Genomic DNA, 26215 nt, shown 5'->3' with positions numbered 1-26215 from the left:
GTTTCTCAATGTCGAGGACGCTTCCTTGGTAGGACATGTCCCTCCGAGTCAGGTCCATCAGAGGCTAGGCAAGAATCCTTCCTTTCATTCAGAGAATGAAGAATGGAACAGGCTAGCAAGTGTGCGTCATATGAGAGGCCCCGCCTTACATTTTCCGACGAAGATTTGGGAAATTGTCCGTGTGCAAAGCATTGTGGGGATTTTAAGACAGTGGAGGATACACTGGGTGTTTCTCAATGTCGAGGACGCTTCCTTGGTAGGACACGTCTTCCGATTCAGTTCCTTCATAAGCGAGGCAAGAATCCTTCCTAGCCACGGAAAATGAATAATTGTGGAACAGGTTAACAGGTGTGCATCATATGAGGCCCCGCCTTAAATGGAGCACGATTTCCACCAAAGATTTGGAAATTGGTCCGTGCGCAAAGCATTGTGGGGATTTTAAGACCGCCGAGTCTACACATGTACAGCCTCGAAATTTCTCGCTACGAAGTACGCCGGCCTCGGTAGAATTCCAAGTATGCTGGACATTGGAACAGTCCTTTGGCGGCACTCGATGATGTAGCATGTCTTTTGTAAAGAAATTAAATCATTAAACCTTTAAAATCGCTAAGCAATATCAGCAGAAATTCACAAGTTGGATCATTCTAAAACAACCATTTGTTAATGATTGAAATAGCCTTTGGACAAATCAACTTACTTATGATCCTTAATGGCCTCAAATGTAACGATTACAGTTGAAAAGTTAAAGCATTAAAAAAATATATATTCCGAGTGCGAGGAGGTTTCCACGCAGATTGACGAGGGTGACACATTTTCTACTTTCTGTAAAAACAGCCACAGAAATGTCACCCCGCGTTTGTGTGTGTCTGTGTGTGTGTGTTGTGCAGCCCTTGAACAAGTCTAGTGTTACGTTTCCAAATGTGCCGACAAAGAAAAAGAGCATTCAAATCTACAGTTCCTTTTAATTTTATTACAAAAACAAAAAACAGGATTTTCAGAATTAACAGTACAACAACAAATCTACTGAAAAAAAAGGAAGGGGGAAACAGAGAACAAGTGCGAGGGAAGTGGTGTGTGTGTGTGTGTGTGCGCATAAGTTTACGATCCCCATTAAAAAGAAGAATAAATCAGAGAATGTATCCGTCCCCCCCCTTCAAAAAAATTCCATATTATTACTTCAATTGAACAAATATTGAAGAAAACATGAGGGGAAGTGAAACGTACACGAGGAGAGTTTCTCAGATTTGATATAAAACACTTGGCAGAGGATATGTCAAGCCTTTTTTCATTTTATTATCCATTAGTTAAGAAAAACAAATCTTTTTTTCCAAACGGAAAACAAACAATGCTCGCAATAAAAACCCATTTAAACACACATGCACGCACACAGACACACAAACATGACACCTGATGGGTGGATGGAGATGGAAGGAATTAAGGGGGGGGGGGGGGGTGATGAATGAAGTGTGTGTGACCGCTCGTTCTTTCCTACCATTTCAACATGACACTTCACTGACCAACACGAAAAATAAGGGGCGTCTACGTCTATATACACATTGTGTGTGTGTCTGAGTGTGTGTGTTTGTAAATGTATGAGTGAGAAGAGCCATTTGGGGTTAATGAAAGGTCTAGGTTTGGCAGTGTGTGTGTGTGTGTGTGTGTACGTGTGTGTTTGTAAGAGACATTTAGGACCGTCGCTTCTTCTTGGCGGCGGGGCGGCTTGGGGGGGGTGGGCGGATCTTTCTCTTCCTGGGGTTGGTGGTGGTGTCCTCTTCCTCGTAGACGCTCTCTTTGTCAGCTATAAAACAGAAAAATATGGCACGTTTAACAATAAAGACGATTCACATTTCATGTATTTAAAAAAAAAGGACATTAAATTGCACTGCAATAAAAACACAAACGTATTTTCTTTGTATGAGACTGCTTTCAGACAGAGGGTGAAAAGAGGCACCACATACTGATATACACCTGAACATCAGCAGGAGAGGACTCTTTAAAGTAGAGACACTACATACTGATATACACCTGAACATCAGCAGGAGAGGACTCTTTAAAGTAGGGACACTACATACTGATATACACCTGAACATCAGCAGGAGAGGACTCTTTAAAGTAGAGACACTACATACTGATATACACCTGAACATCAGCAGCAGAGGACTCTTTAAAGTAGAGACACTACATACTGATATACACCTGAACATCAGCAGGAGAGGACTCTTTAAAGTAGAGACACTACATACTGATATACACCTGAACATCAGCAGGAGAGGACTCTTTAAAGTAGAGACACTACATACTGATATACTCCTGAACATCAGCAGGAGAGGACTCTTTAAAGTAGAGACACTACATACTGATATACACCTGAACATCAGCAGGAGAGGACTCTTTAAAGTAGAGACACTACATACTGATATACACCTGAACATCAGCAGGAGAGGACTCTTTAAAGTAGAGACACTACATACTGATATACACCTGAACATCAGCAGGAGAGGACTCTTTAAAGTAGAGACACTACATACTGATATACACCTGAACATCAGCAGGAGAGGACTCTTTAAAGTAGAGACGCTACATACTGATATACACCTGAACATCAGCAGGAGAGGACTCTTTAAAGTAGAGACACTACATACTGATATACACCTGAACATCAGCAGGAGAGGACTCTTTAAAGTAGAGACACTACATACTGATATACACCTGAACATCAGCAGGAGAGGACTCTTTAAAGTAGAGACACTACATACTGATATACACCTGAACATCAGCAGGAGAGGACTCTTTAAAGTAGAGACACTACATACTGATATACACCTGAACATCAGCAGGAGAGGGACTCTTTAAAGTAGAGACACTACATACTGATATACACCTGAACATCAGCAGGAGAGGACTCTTTAAAGTAGAGACACTACATACTGATATACACCTGAACATCAGCAGGAGAGGACTCTTTAAAGTAGAGACACTACATACTGATATACACCTGAACATCAGCAGGAGAGGACTCTTTAAAGTAGAGACACTACATACTGATATAGACCTGAACATCATCAGGAGAGGACTCTTTAAAGTAGAGACACTACATACTGATATACACCTGAACATCAGCAGGAGAGGACTCTTTAAAGTAAAGACTCTGATATACACCTGAACATCAGCAGGAGAGGACTCTTTAAAGTAGAGATACTACATACTGATATACACCTGAACATCAGCAGGAGAGGACTCTTTAAAGTAGAGGCACTACATACTGATATACACCTGAACATCAGCAGGAGAGAACTCTTTAAAGTAGAGACACTACATACTGATATACACCTGAACATCAGCAGGAGAGAACTCTTTAAAGTAGAGACACTACGTACTGATATACACCTGAACATCAGCAGGAGAGGACTCTGTTACTTTAGATGAAAATAAGGAGCCCCTCCCCACGCCCCTCTGAGAGATATTTGGTTGAAAATAACTCAATGGTGCTCTAGGAGGAGATTCAGGTGATAAGGGGGGGGGGGGGGGGGTTACCTTGGTTGCTGATTGGCTAATGGTTACTCAAGACAAAACATCGTTATGACATCATAAAGTGGCCAATATCTGATCAGCTCATTTTCAGACAGGTTTTTATAGAAATGGATCAAAAAGAGAGAGAATCTTTGTTCCTGAAGCTTTCAGAGTCTCTTTCCACAGAGGGGACACATGTTGATGTAGAAGAGACATGAAGAAGAGGGGACACATGTTGATGTAGAAGAGACATGAAGAAGAGGGGACACATGTTGATGTAGCAACACATCCTGAATGTTAGCCATGAAAAGCTTTACAGACCTCTCCTGGCTTCTTCCTCCAGCTCGTCCCAGTCTTTCCCGCTCTCCTCCTCGCTGCCGACAGACTCGCTGTAATCTGCAAGAAAAAATACATACATGTAAACTAATATCACTGCAAAGAGAACGGTTTCTAACGGCAACAATTAAAAAAACTGTTTGTGTTTTCGCAAGGTGCGGCATGCTGGAAAAAGGAGAAAGAAATCAAAAAGTCGTACTGGAGTCCTCTGTCTCCGAGTCGTAGTCTTCGTCACTGTCCGCCTCCTCCTCTTCCTCCTCTTCATCTCCAGACGGGTTGAATGTTTCATCCTCTATTTCCGACTCGGAGTCTTCCTCCCGACCGCTTCCCTGAGAACAAACAAAAATACAAATGTGTTGTTTGATAAAAAAATAAATGAAATAAAACGGTGTAGCAAGAACGAGGAAAATCTGGTCCGCACCGCTGTTCAACACAAACTAGAATATCAGTGTTTCCACTAGGATGGAGTCATAGCAGCGGTGCGAAGGCAAAATGTGAGCGAGTGCGAAGTGCGCCCCGCCAATATGTTTCTATGTGTCTGCCAGCACAAGAAAGGCCTAGTTCATACAGTGTCTCAAGATTAAACCTTTATTGAACATACAGTAACACAAATACTACAAATCCACAAAACGAGCACTAGGGGGCGCCACTTGTTAAAAAACTAATTTGCGCCGCCACTATTTGTATATAAGGGAAACACTGAATATATCTTTTTTGTCATCATTCAAAGTATAACGAAATCTCTTTGGCAACTCTCACTGCAGTAAAAAATAGACACTATAAATAAGAGTGGTGAAAGCAGAGGTAGTAGCGATGACAGTGCAACGAGACAAAATTCAATGTCAATGTGCATATTTACACTTACTTACTACAGAACTGTTACAGGTGTGTATTATCAGGGTATATGCAGGAATCCTGAAGTCAAATGTAACACCTTTTAAGACCCTTTCCATACATTTTAAGTAGGGATGCACGATAATTATCGGCCCGATAATAGGAATTATGACGTCATCCCGATAAACCCGATACCAGTATTAATAGCCCCGATAATATACAATATATTTTTTGGGTAAAAAAAAAAGAAAGAAATACTGCGGGGGTGGTGGATTGGGATGAGGGGCGCTTGTTTTTCACTCGGCTCCTCCCATTTTGCCAGTACTGTGGTATTAGTGGTTTAGGAAGAGGGGAGTTTTACACAAATCCAGCGCTCCCTAACTCATGCCTGGCTGTGACGTAAATGGTGTGCGGCTGTGAAGCCAGGACAGTAAACAAACATGTCGTCGGTGGTATGGGCGTTGGAGCTATGTGCAACTCAAGGCATATGCTCGAACCGGAGCTGCCTGGACGCTGCAATCATGTTGCGCACTATCCGTGCTGAGTGTGCTGACTTTTCGTACAATGTCCCACTGTCTGGCTTCCTACATAAAGTCAAGTGCTCGGCGCAGTTGTGGCGAAATGTCGCTCCTCTGTTTTCATTTAAACAGCTCCGTATATCCGTTAGCGCAGCTAGCTAGCACCAGATGCTATCAACAACAATGCACGTAAGGTCTCTCTCTCGCTCGGGCCACACATACACACACCCTCTCGGTCCTCCAGATGGCCAGTCGGTGCCTGCCGGTGAGCGTGGAAGTGTGGTCTGCCACAAGCGGGTGGCAGGAGCGGGGCTGTCAGCATCAGCTTGTAGATGGTATTTTAAACTCGATGCGCTCTGAAACTACGGGGCGGCCGAGGAAAAAAAATACACATGCGTTAATCGCGTTAAAATAATTAGTGGCGTAAACATTTTTTTATTATCGGTTATCGGTATCGGTCTTGAGAAGCAGGAAGTTATTGGTATCGGTTTAAAAAAAACAATATCGTGCATCCCTAATTTTAAGACCTCATCGCCACTTTGAGTTTTAACCGGTTACCTTGGCGACACACTTTACCTCACATTGACTGTATACAGTATTGATTGTCCTTCCTCCTTATCTTCCAACTGTTTGGACGCAAACTTGCATTTCCCCATAACGATGTTGCTTAGCAACCGGCGTAAACGGACCTCCGCGCTATCAAGCAGTGAGCGTGCGATGTCCTGTTCAGATGACGTCAAACCCAACGGGATGCCATCAATAAACTACACAGAATCACACTACACACCTACGCCATGATTACATTCAGGCAGACTGTAGAACACAACCTCTTTGGACCATTTATATACTTATTGAAAACAAGCTACAAAATGTGATACCTTGGAAGATGCCGGTTAATACTTTTTAATAGCCTTCATTTAAGCCTTGCTTTTTAAGACCCCGCGGACACCCTGATTATGTAAATTGTGTAATTTTCTTTTTTCATCTTTAATATATTTTGTATGCATGCTTCTTAGGTAACATCAAGCTGTCTTTGGGTCTTTTCTGTTGTAACAAATGTAAATGTCCTTTCTGTGGAACGAATAAAAGTATTCCGATTTCTTTCTGCGTGGAAAATCAAATGAAATGCCCCGAAATGTTCCCCGTTTGTTTCCGCAGATTGTTTGTGCTTTGCTATATAATAATAATCTTTATTTGTATTGCACCTTTCATGCACAAAGCAGCCCGAAGTGCTTTACAGAAAACATAACAACAATATTAAAATGAATACAGCACAAGATAAAACATCAAAAGTGATCCTAATGAAATTCCCGTGAATTAAACCCGACAACAAATTAAAATATGTTAAAATAAAGCAATTTAAAATGTAAAATAAAAGCAAAACACAGCAAAACATGGACAATGATACTGGTGAGAATTTAAAGTTAACCCAAATTAAAAGCCATGTTAAAAAGATTTGCTGTTCTAAGATCCACGGGGACATTTCTAAAAGCAGGGCACTGGAGGATCTAAGGCAGGGGTGTCAAACTCAAGGCCCGGGGGCCAAATCCGGCCCGCCACTTCATTTTATGCGGCCCCACAAGAGCTTGCAAAGAACATAATACGTTTATTATAAGGTTCCGCTTTACAGAAGCACGTTGCTCATAAACTACATGTCCCACAATGCATCTCATTTTGTGACATTCTCACTGAAGAGACTTGCAATTATTTGCCCAAGCCTTCTGCTTTCAGACGTAGTTAATTATGAAGTTATCACCCTATCCGATAATAATCCAATGCAGAGGAAATAATACATTATTTTATATATTTATATAATCTTAAAGTTACCACCGGCCCTTTGAGTGCAACCATAATTCTAACGTGGCCCGTGATGAAATTGAGTTTGACACCCGTGATCTAAAGGGTTCTTGTTGGAACATAAAAAGAAAGGCAGTCGCTGAGATGAGAAGGTGAAGTAAAGCTTATAGTTAATAAGACTCTAAAAGAAACGGGTAACCAGTGGAGTGATGCCAGCACAGGGGAAATGTGTTCTCTATGTGTACGTACATCGCCCTCGGGGTCCAAGAAAGACCAGCCTCCCTGCTCGAAGAAGCCCTCGGGGTCGTCCACGATGGTCTTCATGATCTTGGTCCAGTTCAGGGACTGCACGCCCTCCGTGTACTTGATGTCGCAGGAGCTGAGGAGAGACAGGACACTTTTAGCCTGTGTGCGAACAAGAGTTGATGTTTGGATGTCATTTAAAAAGGTCCCCTATTATACTATTACAATGGTGCTCTAGGAGGAGATTCAGGTGATAAGGGGGGGGGGGGTTACCTTGGTTGGTGATTGGCTAATACAAGCCAACACATCGTTATGACATCATAAAGTGGCAAAAATCTGATCAGCTCATTTTCAGACCGGTTTTTATAGAAATGGATCAAAAAGAGAGAAAATCTTTGTTCCTGAAACTTTCAGAGTCTCTTTCCACAGAGGGGACACATGTTGATGTAGAAGAGACACGAAGAAGAGGGGACACATGTTGATGTAGAAGAGACATGAAGAAGAGGGGACACATGTTGATGTAGAAGAGACATGAAGAAGAGGGGACACATGTTGATGTAGAAGAGACATGAAGAAGAGGGGACACATGTTGATGTAGAAGAGACATGAAGAAGAGGGGACACATGTTGATTTAGAAGAGACATGAAGAAGAGGGGACCCATGTTGATGTAGAAAAGACATGAAGAATAGGGGACACATGTTGATGTAGAAGAGACATGAAGAAGAGGGGACACATGTTGATTTAGAAGAGACATGAAGAAGAGGGGACCCATGTTGATGTAGAAAAGACATGAAGAATAGGGGACACATGTTGATGTAGAAGAGACATGAAGAAGAGGGGACACATGTTGATGTAGAAGAGACATGAAGAAGAGGGGACACATGTTGATGTAGAAGAGACATGAAGAATAGGGGACACATGTTGATGTAGAAGAGACATGAAGAAGAGGGGACACATGTTGATGTAGAAGAGACATGAAGAAGAGGGGACACATGTTGATGTAGAAGAGACATGAAGAAGAGGGGACACATGTTGATTTAGAAGAGACATGAAGAAGAGGGGACCCATGTTGATGTAGAAAAGACATGAAGAATAGGGGACACATGTTGATGTAGAAGAGACATGAAGAAGAGGGGACACATGTTGATTTAGAAGAGACATGAAGAAGAGGGGACCCATGTTGATGTAGAAAAGACATGAAGAATAGGGGACACATGTTGATGTAGAAGAGACATGAAGAAGAGGGGACACATGTTGATGTAGAAGAGACATGAAGAAGAGGGGACACATGTTGATGTAGAAGAGACATGAAGAATAGGGGACACATGTTGATGTAGAAGAGACATGAAGAAGAGGGGACACATGTTGATGTAGAAGAGACATGAAGAAGAGGGGACACATGTTGATGTAGAAGAGACATGAAGAAGAGGGGACACATGTTGATGTAGAAGAGACATGAAGAAGAGGGGACACATGTTGATGTAGAAGAGACATGAAGAAGAGGGGACACATGTTGATGTAGAAGAGACATGAAGAAGAGGGGACCCATGTTGATGTAGAAGAGACATGAAGAAGAGGGGACACATGTTGATGAAGAAGAGACATGAAGAAGAGGGGACACATGTTGATGTAGAAGAGACATGAAGAAGAGGGGACACATGTTGATGTAGAAGAGACACGAAGAAGAGGGGACACATGTTGATGTAGAAGAGACACGAAGAAGAGGGGGACACATGTTGATGTAGAAGAGACATGAAGAAGAGGGGACACATGTTGATGTAGAAGAGACATGAAGAAGAGGGGACACATGTTGATGTAGAAGAGACATGAAGAAGAGGGGACACATGTTGATGTAGAAGAGACATGAAGAAGAGGGGACCCATGTTGATGTAGAAGAGACATGAAGAAGAGGGGACACATGTTGATGAAGAAGAGACATGAAGAAGAGGGGACACATGTTGATGTAGAAGAGACATGGAGAAGAGGGGACACATGTTGATGTAGAAGAGACATGGAGAAGAGGGGACACATGTTGATGTAGAAGAGACATGAAGAAGAGGGGACACATGTTGATGTAGAAGAGACATGAAGAAGAGGGGACACATGTTGATGTAGAAGAGACATGAAGAAGAGGGGACACATGTTGATGTAGAAGATACATGAAGAAGAGGGGGCACATGTTGATGTAGAAGAGACATGAAGAAGAGGGGACACATGTTGATGTAGAAGAGACATGAAGAAGAGGGGACACATGTTGATGTAGAAGAGACATGAAGAAGAGGGGACACATGTTGATGTAGAAGAGACACGAAGAAGAGGGGACACATGTTGATGTAGAAGAGACATGAAGAAGAGGGGACACATGTTGATGTAGAAGAGACATGAAGAAGAGGGGACACATGTTGATGTAGAAGAGACATGAAGAAGAGGGGACACATGTTGATGTAGAAGAGACATGAAGAAGAGGGGACACATGTTGATGTAGAAGAGACATGAAGAAGAGGGGACACATGTTGATGTAGAAGAGACATGAAGAAGTGGATTTAGCATAATAGGTGACCTTTAAGGGCTTTCATGTGTAGATGTTTTACATATTTTGCATTGCAAACATAAATCTTTGTCACTGTGCTCACACTGCAGTGAATGTGGCTCTGGGTGGAGTGGCTGCGGCGTCATCACAGTACGACATTTACCATCGACCAAGCTTAGCCATTGATGGCAAACCTTATTCAGACCATAGTCTGTACCAGAGCTGTTTTAGCTCTTTGACGAATAGTAACCCCTGGTGGAGATTGGACATGCGGGGTCCGTATGACATCTTATCCATTGAAGTCCTTCGAAGAACAGATTGCTGCGGCAATGTGGTTAATGGGGCAGAAATACGCATTGGTAACTCACTGGAGAACAATGGCAACAACAATCCCAGGTGATGAGAAGACATTTTGTTTTCACAATATTATTCACACTGACATTGTGTTCATGTGGGATATTTTCCTCTGGATAAAGTAGGGCCGACTTTGTTTAGTTTGGCCTTAACCAATCAGCATAAGGCATCTTGTTCCTAAAATAGTGACATAATGGGTACCCATTGCTAGCCAATATGCATTTTCTAACTGTCCCTTTTACCCTCATTTAGATGTGCAGTCATCACCGTGACCAGTAATGCTACCATGACCTAAAACTGTAACCACATGCAAGGACGCTACGTCAACATAATCAACCCTGGAGTAGGAAAAGATCTTCATCTGTGTGAGGTCAAAGTGTACACCACTACCCAACTTACAGGAGGTAATGTGTCACTAAACAATGGCATCCAAGCTTGATTAACTGATGGAGTGTTTCTTATGGGAACATCATGAAGTATACATTTACACAATTTGGTTAAGTATTGCTTCTATGGTTAAAGCACCAATTTCCACCTGATTCTTTTCATTAATTTTGTCATAACTGCCTTTATACCACTCTTGCCAGCTAATGTTTTACCAAGAGGAATAGCTACGCTGTCTTCAGCACCTGCTTCTACACAAACTTCTCAACATATGGCTATTGATGAACACCCTGGGCCGACGGATGCTCTGGAAACCTGTGCCTCCGTCGCACTGCAAGACAACCCGTGGTGGCAACTTGACCTGAGGAATATCTACCGCGTAACTGCTGTGTCTATCCTCAGCTCAGGAGACTGCTGCTCGGAGCAGCTGAACGGGGCGGAGGTCCGCATCGGCCTCAGCAAGGACGTTACCAACCAGAGGTGATACAAGCACGAACAAAAGATACAGTAACTTACTTGCCGCATAGCATTAAAGATATTATACTGTTTTTCATCAATATACTATAGGTCTCAGATATATACAGAACATGTCTCTGAAGTGTTCTGCTCGAAATACCAAACAGATCATTGCAGCATTACCCATAATCCCCTCTGTTTCAGCCCTGTTTCCAAAGTGCTGATTCTCTGTCTGTTACTTTAGATGAAAATAAGGAGCCCCTCCCCACGCCCCTCTGAGAGAGATTTGGTTACAAAGAACACAATGGTGCTCTAGAGGAGATTCAGGGGATAAGGGGGGGGGGGGGGGGGGTTACCTTGGTTGGCAATTGGCTATTGGTTACACAAGACAAAAAATTGGGAAAAATCTGATCAGCTCATTTTCAGACAGGTTTTTATAGAAATGGATCAGGACAAAAAGAGAGAGAATCTTTTTTCCTGAAACTTTCAGAATCTCTTTCCACAGAGGGGACAAATGTTGATGTAGAAGAGACATGAAGAAGAGGGGACACATGTTGATGTAGAGGAGACATGAAGAAGAGGGGACACATGTTGATGTAGAAGAAACATGAAGAAGAGGGGACACATGTTGATGTAGAAGAGACATGAAGAAGAGGGGACACATGTTGATGTAGAAGAGATATGAAGAAGAGGGGACACATGTTGATGAAGAAGAGACATGAAGAAGAGGGGACACATGCTGATGTAGAAGAGACATGAAGAAGAGGGGGACACATGTTGATGTAGAAGAGATATGAAGAAGAGGGGACACATGTTGATGAAGAAGAGACATGAAGAAGAGGGGACACATGCTGATGTAGAAGAGACATGAAGAAGAGGGGACACATGTTGATGTAGAAGAGACATGAAGAAGAGGGGACACATGTTGATGTAGAAAAGACGTGAATAAGTGGAATTTGCATAATAGGTGACCTTTATTCTCCCTTTTAACATCCTCCTTCTTTCAGGTGTGCCATCATCTTCGTTTCAGAGGGAGAGCAGAAATACATTCTACCAATGTGGAATAATGGAAGGACGCTTCGTACATGTTTACCTTCCTGGTCTACAGAAGACTTTGACTCTTTGTGAAGTAGAGGTGTATGGTACTCTGCTTGGTAAGCTCCAAATGATAATGGCTGTTTAGACTTCTCATAAATTTCCAGACTGCATTGTTTACTTGACATTAAACAGAAGCCTTTGTTATATTTCTTCCAGTAAAGAATGCTTTTCTTGGTTCTGTTTGACCCTCACTAGAAAACGTGGCTTTGAGAGGACTGGCTTTTCATTCTTCCTCAAGTCTGGAAAACAGTGTAGCCAGCAAAGTCATTGATGGCAATCAGTCTTCCACCTGCAGCGTAGCCATTGAGCAGCCAGGTCCGTGGGTAACAGTGGATCTACTGGTTCCTTACAGTGTGACTGCAGTCCAACTCGCCTACAGCTCCAACTGCTGCTTCAGTTACGATGTCCGTGTAGATGACACAAGGTGATATATAGTTGGACAATGTTGGAGGAATGCATAGCTCGACCTATTTCTCATAATTTGTCTCGTGGGTAGAACACTTTTTGAAATTATATAAATTAAGTTTAAAGGTAAATCAAGCAAAGTTTCATATACTTCTTCTTCTTTATCTTTTTCAGCTGTGAGGTCATCTCCAGTAATGCATATTCTTTGATGACCCTGGATTGCGGTGGGATTGTGGGTCGCTATGTGACTGTGATCCATCATGGCGTAGCAACGCCTCTGTGCGAGGTGGAGGTCTATAGCACTTTGGAAAATCTTCAAAACAGATTCCCTCAGCTGCCCCCGCCCCATGGTAAACATATAACGCTGTATTACAATCTCTTTACAATACAAACATCCAACCAGGATTGTAAGGCTCATACCATTTGCAGACGATACTGTCATCTATCAGTATCTTGTTAAAACCAAAGATCAAATCATCTACTGAATGAAAATGTAAAATGTTCCTCGTTACATTTTTACTGATTGAATCGAGCATGATGTGTAACAGGCATTCATACTGGTACTTTCTGACTACGTCATTCCCGTATTTTCTATTCAAATTACAGTTAAAGATTACTGCTCCGATGTGTCCTGTGGACGAGACTACATTCTCATTCCTGATGAACCCAAAACATGGTTTGAAGCCCAGAGCTACTGCAGAGAGAAGTACACTGACCTGGCCACCATCAACGACGTTCAGGACATGTATAGGGTCATGGAAAAGATGGAGAATTACTCCAAAAAAGACTTTTGGATTGGGCTGTATGAAGACGTTGCTACCTGGAGGTGGTCTCTGTCAGGTTATTATGGAGCGAGTGAAGCTGAGTTCAGGAACTGGGGTGCTGGTGAACCCAATCTGGAGAGGGCCACCCAGGACTGTGCAGGCATACAACACACGGGAGAATGGAGAGACCTGCAATGTGACTTACTTAACTTCTTCCTATGCTTTGATGGTAATATGAAGGAAAATATTATGCACACATCAACATTTATTCAAAGCTAATGCTCTTTTATTCCAGGAACGAGTAGGTTTTCGTTGTGTTTTGGTGCATCATGATTCTTTCTGTGTTCACAGGCAGAACAGGTGCACTCAAAAGCAAGATTCTCGTGGAAACAGCTATGAATTGGGCCGACGCTCACAGCTACTGTAGGAAACACCACACAGACCTGCTCAGTGTGAGAAACCAGGCGGAGAACCAGGAAGTCCAGAGCATGGTGCCGGAAGGAAAGCTGGCCTGGATCGGCCTCTTTCAAGACTCCTGGAAGTGGTCAGACGGGAGTTACTCCTCGTTCAGATACTTGTCTCAGGAACAACCCCTTTTAGGAGAGGGTCCCAACTGCGCTCATGTTTCCGACAGGAAATGGAACGCCAGGTCCTGCGACACCAAATCTATGTTTCTCTGCTACAGTAAGTGCTACAGGGGGTCAGACAATAAATCAATTTGTTTTTGGCACTTTTTAATAGTGGGTAGCTGGCTCCTCCATCAGAACTTTTTCATTTTTCAAAATAACAAACATTAATCCTAGGGCTTAGGGTTATTTAGAGAGTCTGAAAAACACAAAAATAGTGCGTATTTAGAGAGTCTAAACAAAACTAAAATGGTTGCGACAGATAACCCACTAGTACAGTTTTTTTTAAATGAAAGGATTTGGTGCACCATAAATATTAAATTCAATTCATTAAAAATATAATTGTTTGATTAACTGATGATGAAAAATAATAACATAGTTTGTATCCCCACTCACATTGTTGACATGCATTATTGTTTACCTTGAGTATGTTTATTTAATACATGTATATAGAGTATATGGATTTGATGTAAAGTGCCAGGTACCCAGCTATTTGTTAATATATTTGAAATGCACACGTTTGTTTCTGTGATAAATAGGGATGGGTATCGTTAGGATTTTATCGATACCGATACCGGTACTGCTTATAGGTATCGGTATTTTTCGATACTCTTATCGATACTTTTCAATAATTTGGTGCTCAAAATTATAGACATGAATACAAGATGTGAAGATTAAACAGTCATTTTATTGTAATTTTCTTGCAGGAATAACTGTATAACTTATACATTAGCTTCTCAGAAGCAGACACAAATAAATAAATAACTTAAAGGGGCCTGGCTCGCCCTATCATGCTTGTTGGGGTTTTCCCTCAGACAGAGGATGAAAAGAGGCATTTGTTTTGCGCACCCAGACCTTCGATCGCTTCGCTCTGTCCGCCATGCCTGCGGGAGTCTCACAACAATAATAAGAGCGCTGTTGAGAGAGATGACGAGTGGCATTTACAGTGGCCAATCAGAGGGGTCTCAAACAGGATACATCACACAAGATGAAGGTTCCCAACCAACCAGAATGGTTTAAAGTAAAACTAAGGAAAGTAGACGTAACAGATATAGGGTGGCGAAGTCCCTCCCCTTCCGGTGGACCTCCATGGGACCTTGGCCCTTTCTAATTTCTCTAACTCCCTCCTCGACTCCTATCCTCGAGACTTAGTCCCGCCCACAGGAGATGCGAACGGAGGAGTCGAGGAGGGGAACCGAGGAGAGAGGAGGGTAAGCAGCAGGCGGTTAGAGAAATGAGAACTCCTCTCCTCTGAGCGGTCATTTTAAAGAGACGTCCATTAATGATGACAGGAGGCACAGCAGCCCTCTGTCTGATGGACAGATGTGTTCATGACGACTTATATATTTACTTTTAATTCATTCACAGTGCGGTATAATGAGACAATAACAGGCTACAGATGTGGACACACACATACACACACACACACACACATATATATTTATATAAATATATACCATTTCAGAATCAAACAGAGCACTCTCATAATAACGTAACACTATCAGCGACTGGATATATCCCCCCCCTCTCTGGTCGCTACAATGAGGGAAATAAATATTACGGGCCAAAAGTTTTATTTACAAGTATTAAAAGTAAGCAGAGGACACCAAACCAACTGAGACCTGTCTGTCCGCTGCATCTGCACACACTGTACCACACACACCTACACACTGTACAACACACACACATACACACTACCACACACACCTACAGCTCCTAAAGCATAATCAGGCTACAGCCGTTGTGTATTTTATTATGTGAAGCACTAAATGGTCTTAGAAAAATATCAACTCTTTGTTTGTAGATATCTACTAAACTAAAGCAAATAAAGAGAATAATGTAGGTCTGTTATACTGAGTGATATATATTATACACACGGCTCTGCTTTCTGCACGGACCTCACAGCTGTTCTCACTGTAAACATCGCGTTGCGATGAGAGCAGTTAATAAAATAATATCCAGGGGATGCATGCAGAGCTGTCATTGGCTGAGATAAGTCCGGCCGTGCGTCACGACTCTTTGAAACATCTCTGTTCCCGGAAATGCATCCACGAAGGAGCCGTGGAGAACCGTGGAGGACCCATCAGTGTATCCTCGGTTATAGCTGAGCCTCCTCGACGCTCGATCCTCGAAGTGCATTTAGAGAAATGAGATGTCCTTCAACATGGCGCGCTAAAATTCATTTCCGGGTCACTACCGGAGGAGTCGAGGAGTCGAGGAGGGGGATTTGATGAAATGAGAAAGGGCCCTTATTTCGAAAAAATTATGTATTGAAGTCAATGGAGAGAGAAAGATTATCTTTCGATCCCGTTTGAATTGTGCCACAAATTACACATATGATGTTTGTCAATTTAAAAGATAATTTTGCAAGTCAAAAAAAATAAAATGTGTCGTAAAACTGTGAAGTAACACATTTGTTTGTGTGAAACGCTCAATGAACTACATCTCCGGTCTAGCAGAACAACACACGTCACCAAGATGGCCGTCACTACTGTCCTTGTCAACAAAACGATTGACTACCCTCACTATCACCACAATGAACTCTTCAGAGGGTTCACGAAATATGACTACTACTCTTACTGTTTAACATGTTGGGTTACTTAATGTTACTTCATGTTAAGGCTAATCAAAATGACACGGCTGTAATGCTAACCAACGTGCTAGCTACTAGCTAGGTAGCTAACTTGATCCAGCCACTCCTGGTCCTTTCATCAGACGGGAAGCGAAAGAACAAGCAAGACCCATTGCTGGTATGATAATAACCTGGTACTAAGCACACAGGCATCTTGTTAAAGTTATCTTATCTTAGCCAGTGCCATATAGATCGATTCTATCTATATGGCGCTGATCTTATATCTCTTAGTGGAGGAAAACAATTGTGACATCACTTACGCGACTTTGGGATTTGTAGTCTTTATAGTTGCATATTTTCATAGTCTTATATTTCAACAGTTTTACGACAAACTGTGACTTTTTGACATGGAAATTATTTTTTAAGATTGACAAACATCATATGTGTAATTCATGGCACAATTCAAACGGGATCGAAAGATACGTTTTCTCTTTCCATTGACTTCGATACATTATTTTTTCGAAATAAGGTCCCATGGACCGGAAGTAGATGGGCGTGACTTCGCCACTCTATACCGATAGCAGCACCGTTTGTCCAGCGGCTTACCGGTATACCGATACCGTCCAATCAGGTACCGGTATTGACTTAGTACCGGTTCTCGATACCCATCCCTAGGATAAACCTGAACCATTGTCTGCCTTGGATGGATACAATTCATCTTAAAGTCACTTAATTAAAGTCAATTTACTAGAACAATGAACAAATACTAGGGCTTCTAAAATCATAAAATTCAATAACATTACCACTATTTTCCAGCGTTTAAGAAGAAGACGTTTGTGAGGATCAGTGCTGACTTTGACATGAGTGACCCAGCCGTTCAACAACAAATCGTGATCCAGGTGAGAATAATACATCTTGTTTCATATTTGCATTTATAACAGTTTACTCCCGTAGTTATTAACAATATATAAGAACTTTAGCGTATGAGTGGGCTGGATTTCAAGTTGGGACAAATGTAACTCCTGGTATTTGTGTATGTTTCTTAGCTGGAGGCAAAGATGAGAGACATGGGAATCACTGATTTCAAGATCAACTGGAAGATGTCCGGACAACAAAAACAACCATGACAACCTCCCATTGAATTAACTTGTTTAGTTGTACATGCTTGTTCACTTGTATACATTCTGCAATGTTTAAGTAACCCTCTCAGAGAGACATTTATAAAGTTGATGTCAAACTCAAATGTTAGTTGTGTGTAAGAATATACTATACTATAAGTCTAAAATAGACAGTGTCTAAGCAAGGTGTCATAACATTTTACATGTAACGTACTTTTTTTTGGCAATTTAAGTTCAATATGTGAACAACATTATGATTTTTTAGTAATGAAATGTATCTAATTTCAGTTTGACTTGTGCATTTAGTGTCGGTTTTTAAATATAGATTTTATTTGTTTTTAATCCTCTTTCGTTTTCTGTGTAGGAGCCTTTGTGAATAGCTGAGTTTAGAAATGTGCTGCAGGAGAGTTTGCCTGTTTACTGGCTTGTAAAAACTCCAATATAAAGCCCAAATATCTGAAGTCATCCTCAATATAATTGACCTTTACATTTTGGGCCTTGTTTTTCAAGCCTTCTATTGACAGATAAATATGTAAAGGGGGAGTAGTTGAAACAATGTGAACTTATTTGTGTACTTGCGTAAATAAATGCAGTACCTTAAACCTCTTTGTTTTGATTTACTCAATGTAACTGGAAGAAAAGCATTGTATATTAGTTGCTTTTTGCCATGTACTGTTAAATTAAGAAGTTAATTGTCACAAAATGAAAGAGATAAGCTAGCCTGTTTTGCATTTCAAAATGATGCATGACTAATATGGTTAATACTTGATTATTTAAGATGCATTATGAGATCAGACATATGTATCATTTGCCCCTTCAAATGTTTCTAATACTTATTGTGAATAAAAATAAACACATTTAAAAAGAGGAATGAAAAAGCCCATTTTGTTAAAATAAATATTTTCCGAGTAATGCTCGCACATCAGACAACAGAGAGTTAAAGGGGCCTTAATGCTCTAATTTTCAGGTGTATATCAGTATGTAGTGTCTCTACTTTAAAGAGTCCTCTCCTGCTGATGTTCAGGTGTATATCAGTATGTAGTGTCTCTACTTTAAAGAGTCCTCTCCTGCTGATGTTCAGGTGTATATCAGTATGTAGTGTCTCTACTTTAAAGAGTCCTCTCCTGCTGATGTTCAGGTGTATATCAGTATGTAGTGTCTCTACTTTAAAGAGTCCTCTCCTGCTGATGTTCAGGTGTATATCAGTATGTAGTGTCTCTACTTTAAAGAGTCCTCTCCTGCTGATGTTCAGGTGTATATCAGTATGTAGTGTCTCTACTTTAAAGAGTCCTCTCCTGCTGATGTTCAGGTGTATATCAGTATGTAGTGTCTCCGTGACATGGCACCTCTTTTCACCCTCTGTCTGAAACCAGAGCCCAGTCTGCTCTGATTGGTTAGCTGGCCGGCTCTGTTGTGTTTGGACAACCACTCAGATATGTCCCGCCCCTTAGCCTATCACCTACCTACAATGTGCTAGGCCAGTGGTTCCCTACCTGGGGCTTTTCTGGATAAGCACATTTTAAAAACATAGTCATTGTCCATGCCGGTTTCAGTTGGATTATTGGTCACAGTTGCTCCCTCCGATCGATCGGTCTCCTCCATTTTGTAGATTATTTACGACTTTTGAATCCACATAAATCTGCAAAATCCAGTTTACTTTGAGCATGTGTTTTAAACAGTTTGATCCCTTTGTGAATTGTTTCCACTTCCGCGCCGTCCTTTAATTTCTTCATACAGCGGGAATCCAAATGAATTAATCCTGAGTCCAATAACCATCAAAGTCATTCCAATAGTGCTCCTTAATTACACTTTCATCCTCCTTTAACAAAATGCTTCACATTCATCCAGTTTGTGACAGTAGTTGTAGCATTTTTGAGACTTTTAAACGTTAATTACCGCTGTTGCGCCCCCTCTTGTGTGTGGGGGGGCGCAACTTCCAAAAGGAGTCATTTGGGGGGATCTTGGGATAAAAGGTTGGGAACCACTGTGCTAGGCAATAGAAGCACTAGTGTTACCTACTGATTTCAATATATTACAGAAGTAAACAAATGAGTCCAATGGAGGCGTTTTTACATACTTCTGTGTGTGGAAGAGAAACTTTGGGATTTTAGCCTTTGCAGACGCAGCCCCACCTAGTGTCAGCAGAAAGTATTAAAATAATGATTACAACAAAATGCAAAAAAAATTAAAATATATATAAATATATTTTAAGATCATGTTTAATCATCTGATTCGTCTGTACATTGCTGTTTTAGTCTGTGTTCTTCTAATTAGTGTCTACAGTGTGTGCCTATTGAGCTGTTTACAGCCATGTGGGACAAAACCCAATCCTGCCCCTCCCTCTCACTGTCTAAGTGAACAGTGACTGTAAAAACGACACTGCGCATGCTGAGAGTATTTTCCTATTTAATGTGTGTAGCAAAAAATAATGACCATCCCCACCATACGTCATCTCACATAATTCAGAGCTGATTGGCTGTAAGTACGTCTGCCGCGAAAAGTGTGGTGTGTGAAGAGGAGGAGAGAGACGCGTCCTAAAACCAGGAAGTAAACTGCGCATGGCTTCCCTCCACAAAAAAGCAATGAGATTTCTCCATAGGATTTTAGAAAATAGCTCAAAATAAGATCTGTGGGAAACGTAGCTGTTAGATAAATGCACGTTTTGTTCAGCCAGATAATATCCTACTTTTATCATTTTCGAATCATAAATCTATCGATTAGATTTATGATAGACTTTTGAAACTACAAGAACATAAGGAGGACTTTTACAAAAAAGTAATAGAGATTTTTGTCCAGAAGGATAGGCAAATGGACTTCATCTTCAAGTCAAGGTAAGACTACAATTTTATTGAAAATGGGATCTTACTAAGAGAGAACAATTCAATATTTAAATGATAAAATTACATTTTTTGGGTATCCTTCTGTTGAACTGTCTGTTAAAATTAATTGAAGCATCAGACAAAAAAGCTTTTGAAAAAATATATATATTTTGATTTAGGTCAAAATATAATATTTGTAAACCTGAAGAGTCAGTGCCAGTGCCTCGCCAGTAATGAACCTCACTGCAGAAGCTATAGACATCTAAGTTTTTTGTGCCCCACCACTTTTGCACATATAGAAACGCCACTGTGCAGACGATTTACATGCACAAAAAACCTATACAACACACTACAGGAGAGGGGAAACCCCAAAAGCACAATAGGGCCTCTTTAAAAGCTGAGAACCTTTTGATGTAAAAGATTCCGACAGACGGTCAATCAATAGTTAGTCTCATTTCATTAAACAGTTGTAATTGGTTGTAAATGTCCGGTTAGTCATACACACAAAAAATTATTTTAATTCAATCAAATGTTTAAGAATTTGTTTTGGAACATAACCAAAGCAACACGAAAACAACCAAAGGAGCTAGTTAAAGTACCCGATGCCCGAGGACAACTTGTTACCAAATCTGCACAAAAGGATGCGTTTTGCATTAAATGACTTTGGTAAAATGACAAAGCCTTGCATGAACTCCAAAATAGAGTTGGTGTTTGAACGACGAGAGGTAAGTCTGGGTTTAAAATATTATACAGTAGGCTATTGTAATGTTAATTTAAATTGATCAAATGTATCCCACACAAATATGTCAATATTGTTTACTCTGGGCTCAGCAGTTGAGAAACTACACACTCCACATGTGGCAGACCAGGTGTTGGGGCTGCCGGATTTGGCCCCCCCCCCTATAACTTTGTCCAGGGTGGTCCTACTGCCACCAAAATCAAACTGCTGTTTGCTGTTCACCTCTAGTTCGTCCGTGGGTTTGTGTCCATCTTATCTGTTCTTATTATACATTATATGTTTGTTGATAAATGAATGTCGTCTTCTTCTGTTTGCTTTAATAGGCTACTTAGTTGTGCAGCGCCCCCCCGCCAGTAATGGAAGTGTTACAAAGAACCCTGTTAATTATGTGCAGTTATTTCACAAGTTTTATTATATACACTTCGAAAAAATGACCTAGGTCCGGACCTCGGTGACCTCCAGGCCATGACCACAAGTAAGTGGTTTTGTTTTTATAAGTACACTTCAGTCTGAGTGAGAAGCTTTGTCAAAGTGGTGCTTTCTTTCTCACAATCAGTGTTTTTGTTTTTGCATCTTTATGAGGAGAGTTTAACACGATGAGTGAAGACATTTTTGGATCATCTTCAAATAACCTGGTTTTATGATTGAGAGTACATTAAAATCAGAGTTAGGGTTAAGCATGTACATGTGATGATAAAGGGCTAGGGAATACCTTATTGCAAATATGTCGGTCCTCCCAAGGACAGAAAAACCAACGTGTGTGTGTGTGTGTGTGTGTGTGGTGTGTGTGGTGTGGTGTTGTGTGTGTGGTTGTGTGTGTGTGTGGCCTAGCATTACTATACTTGTGGGGACCTACATCTGTTTACATAGTCACGTGTGGGGACTGGCTTCACTTATGGGGACAAATTTGAGGTCCCCATAAGGGGAATCATTAATTTTAGGGTGAAGACTTGGTTAGGTTAAGGGTAAGGTTTAGGGTTAGGGTTAGGCATGTTATGGTTAAGGTTAGGATAAGTCTCCAGGAAATGCATGTAAGTCAATGTACTGTCCCCTGAAGTTATGTATACATGTGTGTGTGTGTGTGTGTGTGTGTGTGTGTGTGTGTGTGTGTGTGTTGTGTGTGTGTGTGTGTGTGTGTGTTGTGTGTGTGTGTGTGTGTGTGTGTGTGTGTGTGTGTGTTGGTGTGTGTTGGTGTGTGTGTGTGGTGTGTTGGTGTGTGTGTGGTGTGTTGTGGTGTGTGTGTGTACGTGTCATGATGTATGGAAATCACATTTGGTTACTGTAAGCCAATGTTTGTCTAAGCTCGGGGGGGGGTGTTCAAGTTAAAACTACAAATGTGTTTGTCTTGTCCACAGTGTATCAGTTTATCACTGATAAATTACAAAATTGTAAAGATTTATTTTTACCACAATATGCAAACCACTGAATGTCAGTTAAATATATTTTGTATGGTCAACAAATTCCATGACAGGTCCAAAACCAACGATGAATTGACCCTAGTAAGAACAGTAATTTATCCAACTACATTGAGTGACATGTTCTTTTATTATGATATAAGAGTCCTACCCCTTATTGTCCTGCTGTAAATTCACAGCTAAACGTCCCTACTAAATGCAGTATTCTCTCCTGGAGGATTTGCTAAAAACGGTTAACTAAAATTATATATATGTCTTATTTCTAAGAACTTGGAAGGAGTTCAGGAAAATGTCCCCTATGAATATCTGAATATTGAAGAAATGTGTATTTGTTATGTCTCCTTAGACCTGTGTGTAAAGTATTGAATACATGCTAATATGCTAACCTTAAACAAATAAAAAGTGAGAATAAACACAATGTTATGGTGTATTATAAACAATAAAAACAAAGTCAATTTATTGTGGAAAAAACTGATTCAACGTTACATAGAAACCGAACTGACATTCTCAAATAAAAAAATTATAAAAAAACAAGTTAAGTAGAGTTATACAATGTTCTATCTACATTATCTTTTGTTTAATACTTTGGTGTGTGGTCGAAGAACAAAAATAATCAAAGCAAGATTTCAGCCTCTCCTTTCTAAAATCGTTGCTGGTTCTTCATTTATACCACCGTCTAAGTCCGTTTTTTGTTATTCTCAGCGTTCTCTTCAAGCCCACCTCGATGTTTGTAGGAAGTCCTTTTTCTATCAGTAGATTGCGAAACTGACAAAGCACAAAGAATTTAATTTAGCAATAATTATTCGAACAATGGATAATTACACTGATTAATTTATGGATAAAAAACCTAAATAAAGTCATTTCAACATTAACTTACAAACTGAATGGGGATTGGCATTCTTTGTTATTTACCTGCACTTGCACCAGCTTGTTGATGTCGTCTTCACTCAGCTGTGACGTAGAGGTGAATTTGACTCTGATGTTGATGATATGTTTGCCTGTGAACACACATGTATTAAAACACAATTACAAAGTCTTAGCAAGACTTATGCTTAGCTGTGAGAACCTATAAAGGTTTTTGAAGGGTTGTTTAAGGGAATAAAGTTGACTTGGCACAAACTTTGTCAAAAATGAATAGAACAATAACATTACATTTCAGCATTAAAAACTAGAAATTGTCAAATTAGGTAAAGAGACTCATTGAAGAGTTGTGGATGTGAGGTTTTCTCTTATCATGACTACATTCAGAATTAGCAGGCATACTTAATGTTCTCTCACCATTAAGGGATGTTGTTTGCAACGACTGTAAAGTTGAAAGCTGCTCAGGAGAAGTACTCTCTGTACTGGTTGAGTGTACCTTGATGGTGGTTATCTGACTTGGAGTCGCTGTGGTGGTAGAGAAAAATAGTTGTTATGAGTTTATTCTTTTTTCAAATATTTATATTGGATGGTTCCGATTTGAACCGCATCAATAACACTGAAAACGGATTCACTTACTTGAAATGGTTCTCGTTTGTTCCACTTCTTTAGTTGAGGGCTGCTCAAATGTGGTCATCTCAGTAGTGACTAGATCTGTGGTGGATTGCATAGTTGTGGTTCTTATATTTGTAGTCACTGTTTGGCTGGTGGAAAGAGGGGTTCGGTCTGCAAATTGAAAGCATGGACTCATTTTATATGTTGTGTTGGATGAGCAAAAATAGTGCATGTTATTCACAAGGTATGACCACTACCACCGATTACATGAAAGTGAAGTAACTTATTTAACCTCACTCTGACCCAACTGACATGCTTCCATTGATTTTACTCATGTCTCTCACCAGGAAGGGATGTTGTTTGCCCCAGAGTTGAAAGCTGCTCAGGAGAAGTTCTCTCTGTACTGGTTGAGTGTACCTTCATGGTGGTTATTTGACTTGACTTGTGGTGGGAAACAAAAATAGTTGTTTTGAGTTTCACCTGCAAAAGGGAAATAGGTATTCACAGGGGAAATGTAATTCCAATTGGCAAGAAATAAGAATGATCTAACTCACTGGATACGGTTTTTGTTTGAACCACTTCTTTGGTTGAAGGAAGCTCAGATGAGATGATATTTGTACTGGAGTTTCATCTGCAATATATTTCATAAATAATAAAATAACAGACAGATGTTGCTTCGAACAGTTTGTATAAGAAGCTCTTATTTTAGGAGAAATGTTGCTGTGTAAATGTTTGGAAATGTGTTCTTCTGAGGGTTACATATTGTATCAAGGGATTCTCTCCATTAATGGTTTCTTTAGGAAAACAATAACCACTGAACCACAAGCAAAGGTCGCGTTCAGCAAAACTTAGTTAAACACTCACCATGTAGTTCATAGCAGAAAAAAGGGAGCCTTCTGCTGCAGAGTTCATCGGACCACAGGCCATTGTTGCCCAGATCAGTTGCAATACAGTTCGGACTTCGCCCATCATTATCAGGCTGTCCTGTTTTCCAGTAGCGGAAGGTGGAGCCACTTTTATCCGACCATTCCCGTGTCCTTCACAGAGAAACAAAGACTTGTCACAGAATATTCTAGGGTCCTGTATTGTATTTTACTTAAAGGTCCCCTATTATACTGTTTTTCATCAATATATCACAGGTCTCAGATATATACAAAACATGTCTCTGGTTGGCTGAAACACCAAACAGATCATTGCAGCATTACCCATAATCCCCTCTGTTTCAGCCCTGTTTCCAAAGTGCTGATTCTCTGTCTGTTACTTTAGATGAAAATAAGGAGCCCCTCCCCACGCCCCTCTGAGAGACATTTGGTTACAAAGAACTCAATGGTGCTCTAGGAGGAGATTCAGGTGATAAGGGGGGGGGGGGTTACCTTGGTTGGTGATTGGCTAATGGTTACTCAAGCCAAAAAATCGTTATGACATCATAAAGTGTCCAAAATCTGATCAGCTCATTTTCAGACAGGTTTTTATAGAAATGGATCAAAAAGAGAGAATCTTTGTTCCTGAAACTTTCAGAGTCTCTTTCCACAGAGGGGACACATGTTGATGTAGAAGAGACATGAAGAAGAGGGGACACATGTTGATGTAGAAGAGACATGAAGAAGAGGGGACACATGTTGATGTAGAAGAGACATGAAGAAGAGGGGACACATGTTGATGTAGAAGAGACATGAAGAAGAGGGGACACATGTTGATGTAGAAGAGACATGAAGAAGAGGGGACACATGGTGATGTAGAAGACATGAAGAAGAGGGGACACATGTTGATGTAGAAGAGACATGAAGAAGAGGGGACACATGTTGATGTAGAAGAGACATGAAGAAGAGGGGACACTATTGATGTAGAAGGACATGAAGAAGAGGGGACACATGTTGATTAGAGAGACATGGAGAAGTGGATTTTGCACACAATAGGCGTTGTTTTCTACGTTGTGTTACCTGGAATAGGCGCGACCTTTTCCCGAGCGACCCACAGAAATCTCCCACGTTGAGCTTCCTCACATCGAACGTCACCTACTCCGTTCCTGCCAGCTCTTGACCAGATCCTGCTTGCAGTTTTTGCTTCCGCTTCACAAACACACCGACCGTTCAGGAAACACACCACACACACCACACCACACGTTTGATTCACACAGTTAAAACACACAGCGGTCTTACCCCGTTGTCTCAATGAAGTCCACACAGAGGATGATCTCGTAGGAGCCGGGAAGGAGACTCCAGG

At 40.9% G+C, this 26215-nt stretch overlaps 3 protein-coding genes across 3 annotated transcripts; 1 reads left to right on the top strand and 2 right to left on the bottom strand.

Annotated features, from left to right (window-relative positions):
• Window positions 1-942: 942 nt before the first annotated feature.
• On the bottom strand, window positions 943-10057 carry LOC117533707 (FACT complex subunit SPT16-like). The gene is made up of 5 exons (XM_034197604.1): window positions 9987-10057; window positions 7245-7374; window positions 4046-4175; window positions 3832-3906; window positions 943-1798 (listed from the first exon to the last, which is right to left on the bottom strand). The coding sequence occupies exons 1-5, from the start codon at window positions 10055-10057 to the stop codon at window positions 1686-1688; spliced, it is 519 nt and encodes a 172-aa protein (XP_034053495.1). The 3' UTR covers window positions 943-1685.
• A 721-nt stretch (window positions 10058-10778) lies between these two features.
• On the top strand, window positions 10779-17639 carry LOC117533734. The gene is made up of 8 exons (XM_034197639.1): window positions 10779-10987; window positions 11971-12044; window positions 12257-12485; window positions 12641-12816; window positions 13073-13459; window positions 13582-13914; window positions 17245-17327; window positions 17475-17639. Exons 1-8 carry the CDS (start codon window positions 10779-10781, stop codon window positions 17553-17555), a joined length of 1572 nt encoding a protein of 523 aa, XP_034053530.1. The 3' UTR covers window positions 17556-17639.
• A 5305-nt stretch (window positions 17640-22944) lies between these two features.
• On the bottom strand, window positions 22945-25963 carry LOC117533737 (cell wall protein DAN4-like). Its single transcript, XM_034197642.1, has 8 exons — window positions 25933-25963; window positions 24857-25029; window positions 24547-24623; window positions 24337-24472; window positions 24017-24163; window positions 23798-23905; window positions 23432-23517; window positions 22945-23284 (listed from the first exon to the last, which is right to left on the bottom strand). Exons 4-8 carry the CDS (start codon window positions 24413-24415, stop codon window positions 23180-23182), a joined length of 525 nt encoding a protein of 174 aa, XP_034053533.1. The 5' UTR covers window positions 24416-24472; window positions 24547-24623; window positions 24857-25029; window positions 25933-25963; the 3' UTR covers window positions 22945-23179.
• Between the last annotated feature and the right edge of the window lie 252 nt (window positions 25964-26215).

The sequence above is a fragment of the Gymnodraco acuticeps genome, unplaced genomic scaffold (assembly GCF_902827175.1).
Source record: "Gymnodraco acuticeps unplaced genomic scaffold, fGymAcu1.1, whole genome shotgun sequence".
In the NCBI taxonomy this organism is placed as follows: Eukaryota; Metazoa; Chordata; class Actinopteri; order Perciformes; family Bathydraconidae; genus Gymnodraco; species Gymnodraco acuticeps.
Note: the sequence above shows the minus strand (reverse complement) of the source record. Positions and strands in the feature narration are given on the sequence as shown.

Excerpts from the sequence above, each read along its gene's own strand:
- LOC117533707 (XM_034197604.1), bottom strand. The coding sequence starts at position 10,057 with ATGTCATACGGACCCCGCATGTCCAATCTCCACCAGGGGTTACTATTC. Across the intron at positions 3,907-4,045 it reads CTCGGAGACAGAGGACTCCA|ATTACAGCGAGTCTGTCGGC; the intron begins GTACGACTTTTT and ends TTTTTCTTGCAG. Across the intron at positions 1,799-3,831 it reads GGAGGAAGAAGCCAGGAGAG|CTGACAAAGAGAGCGTCTAC; the intron begins GTCTGTAAAGCT and ends TCTGTTTTATAG.
- LOC117533734 (XM_034197639.1), top strand. The coding sequence starts at position 10,779 with ATGGCTATTGATGAACACCCTGGGCCGACGGATGCTCTGGAAACCTGT. Across the intron at positions 10,988-11,970 it reads AAGGACGTTACCAACCAGAG|GTGTGCCATCATCTTCGTTT; the intron begins GTGATACAAGCA and ends TCCTTCTTTCAG. Across the intron at positions 12,045-12,256 it reads GAATAATGGAAGGACGCTTC|AAAACGTGGCTTTGAGAGGA; the intron begins GTACATGTTTAC and ends GACCCTCACTAG.
- LOC117533737 (XM_034197642.1), bottom strand. The coding sequence starts at position 24,415 with ATGAAGGTACACTCAACCAGTACAGAGAGAACTTCTCCTGAGCAGCTT. Across the intron at positions 24,164-24,336 it reads GCAAACAACATCCCTTCCTG|ACCGAACCCCTCTTTCCACC; the intron begins GTGAGAGACATG and ends TTCAATTTGCAG. Across the intron at positions 23,285-23,431 it reads ACAAGCTGGTGCAAGTGCAG|TTTCGCAATCTACTGATAGA; the intron begins GTAAATAACAAA and ends GTGCTTTGTCAG.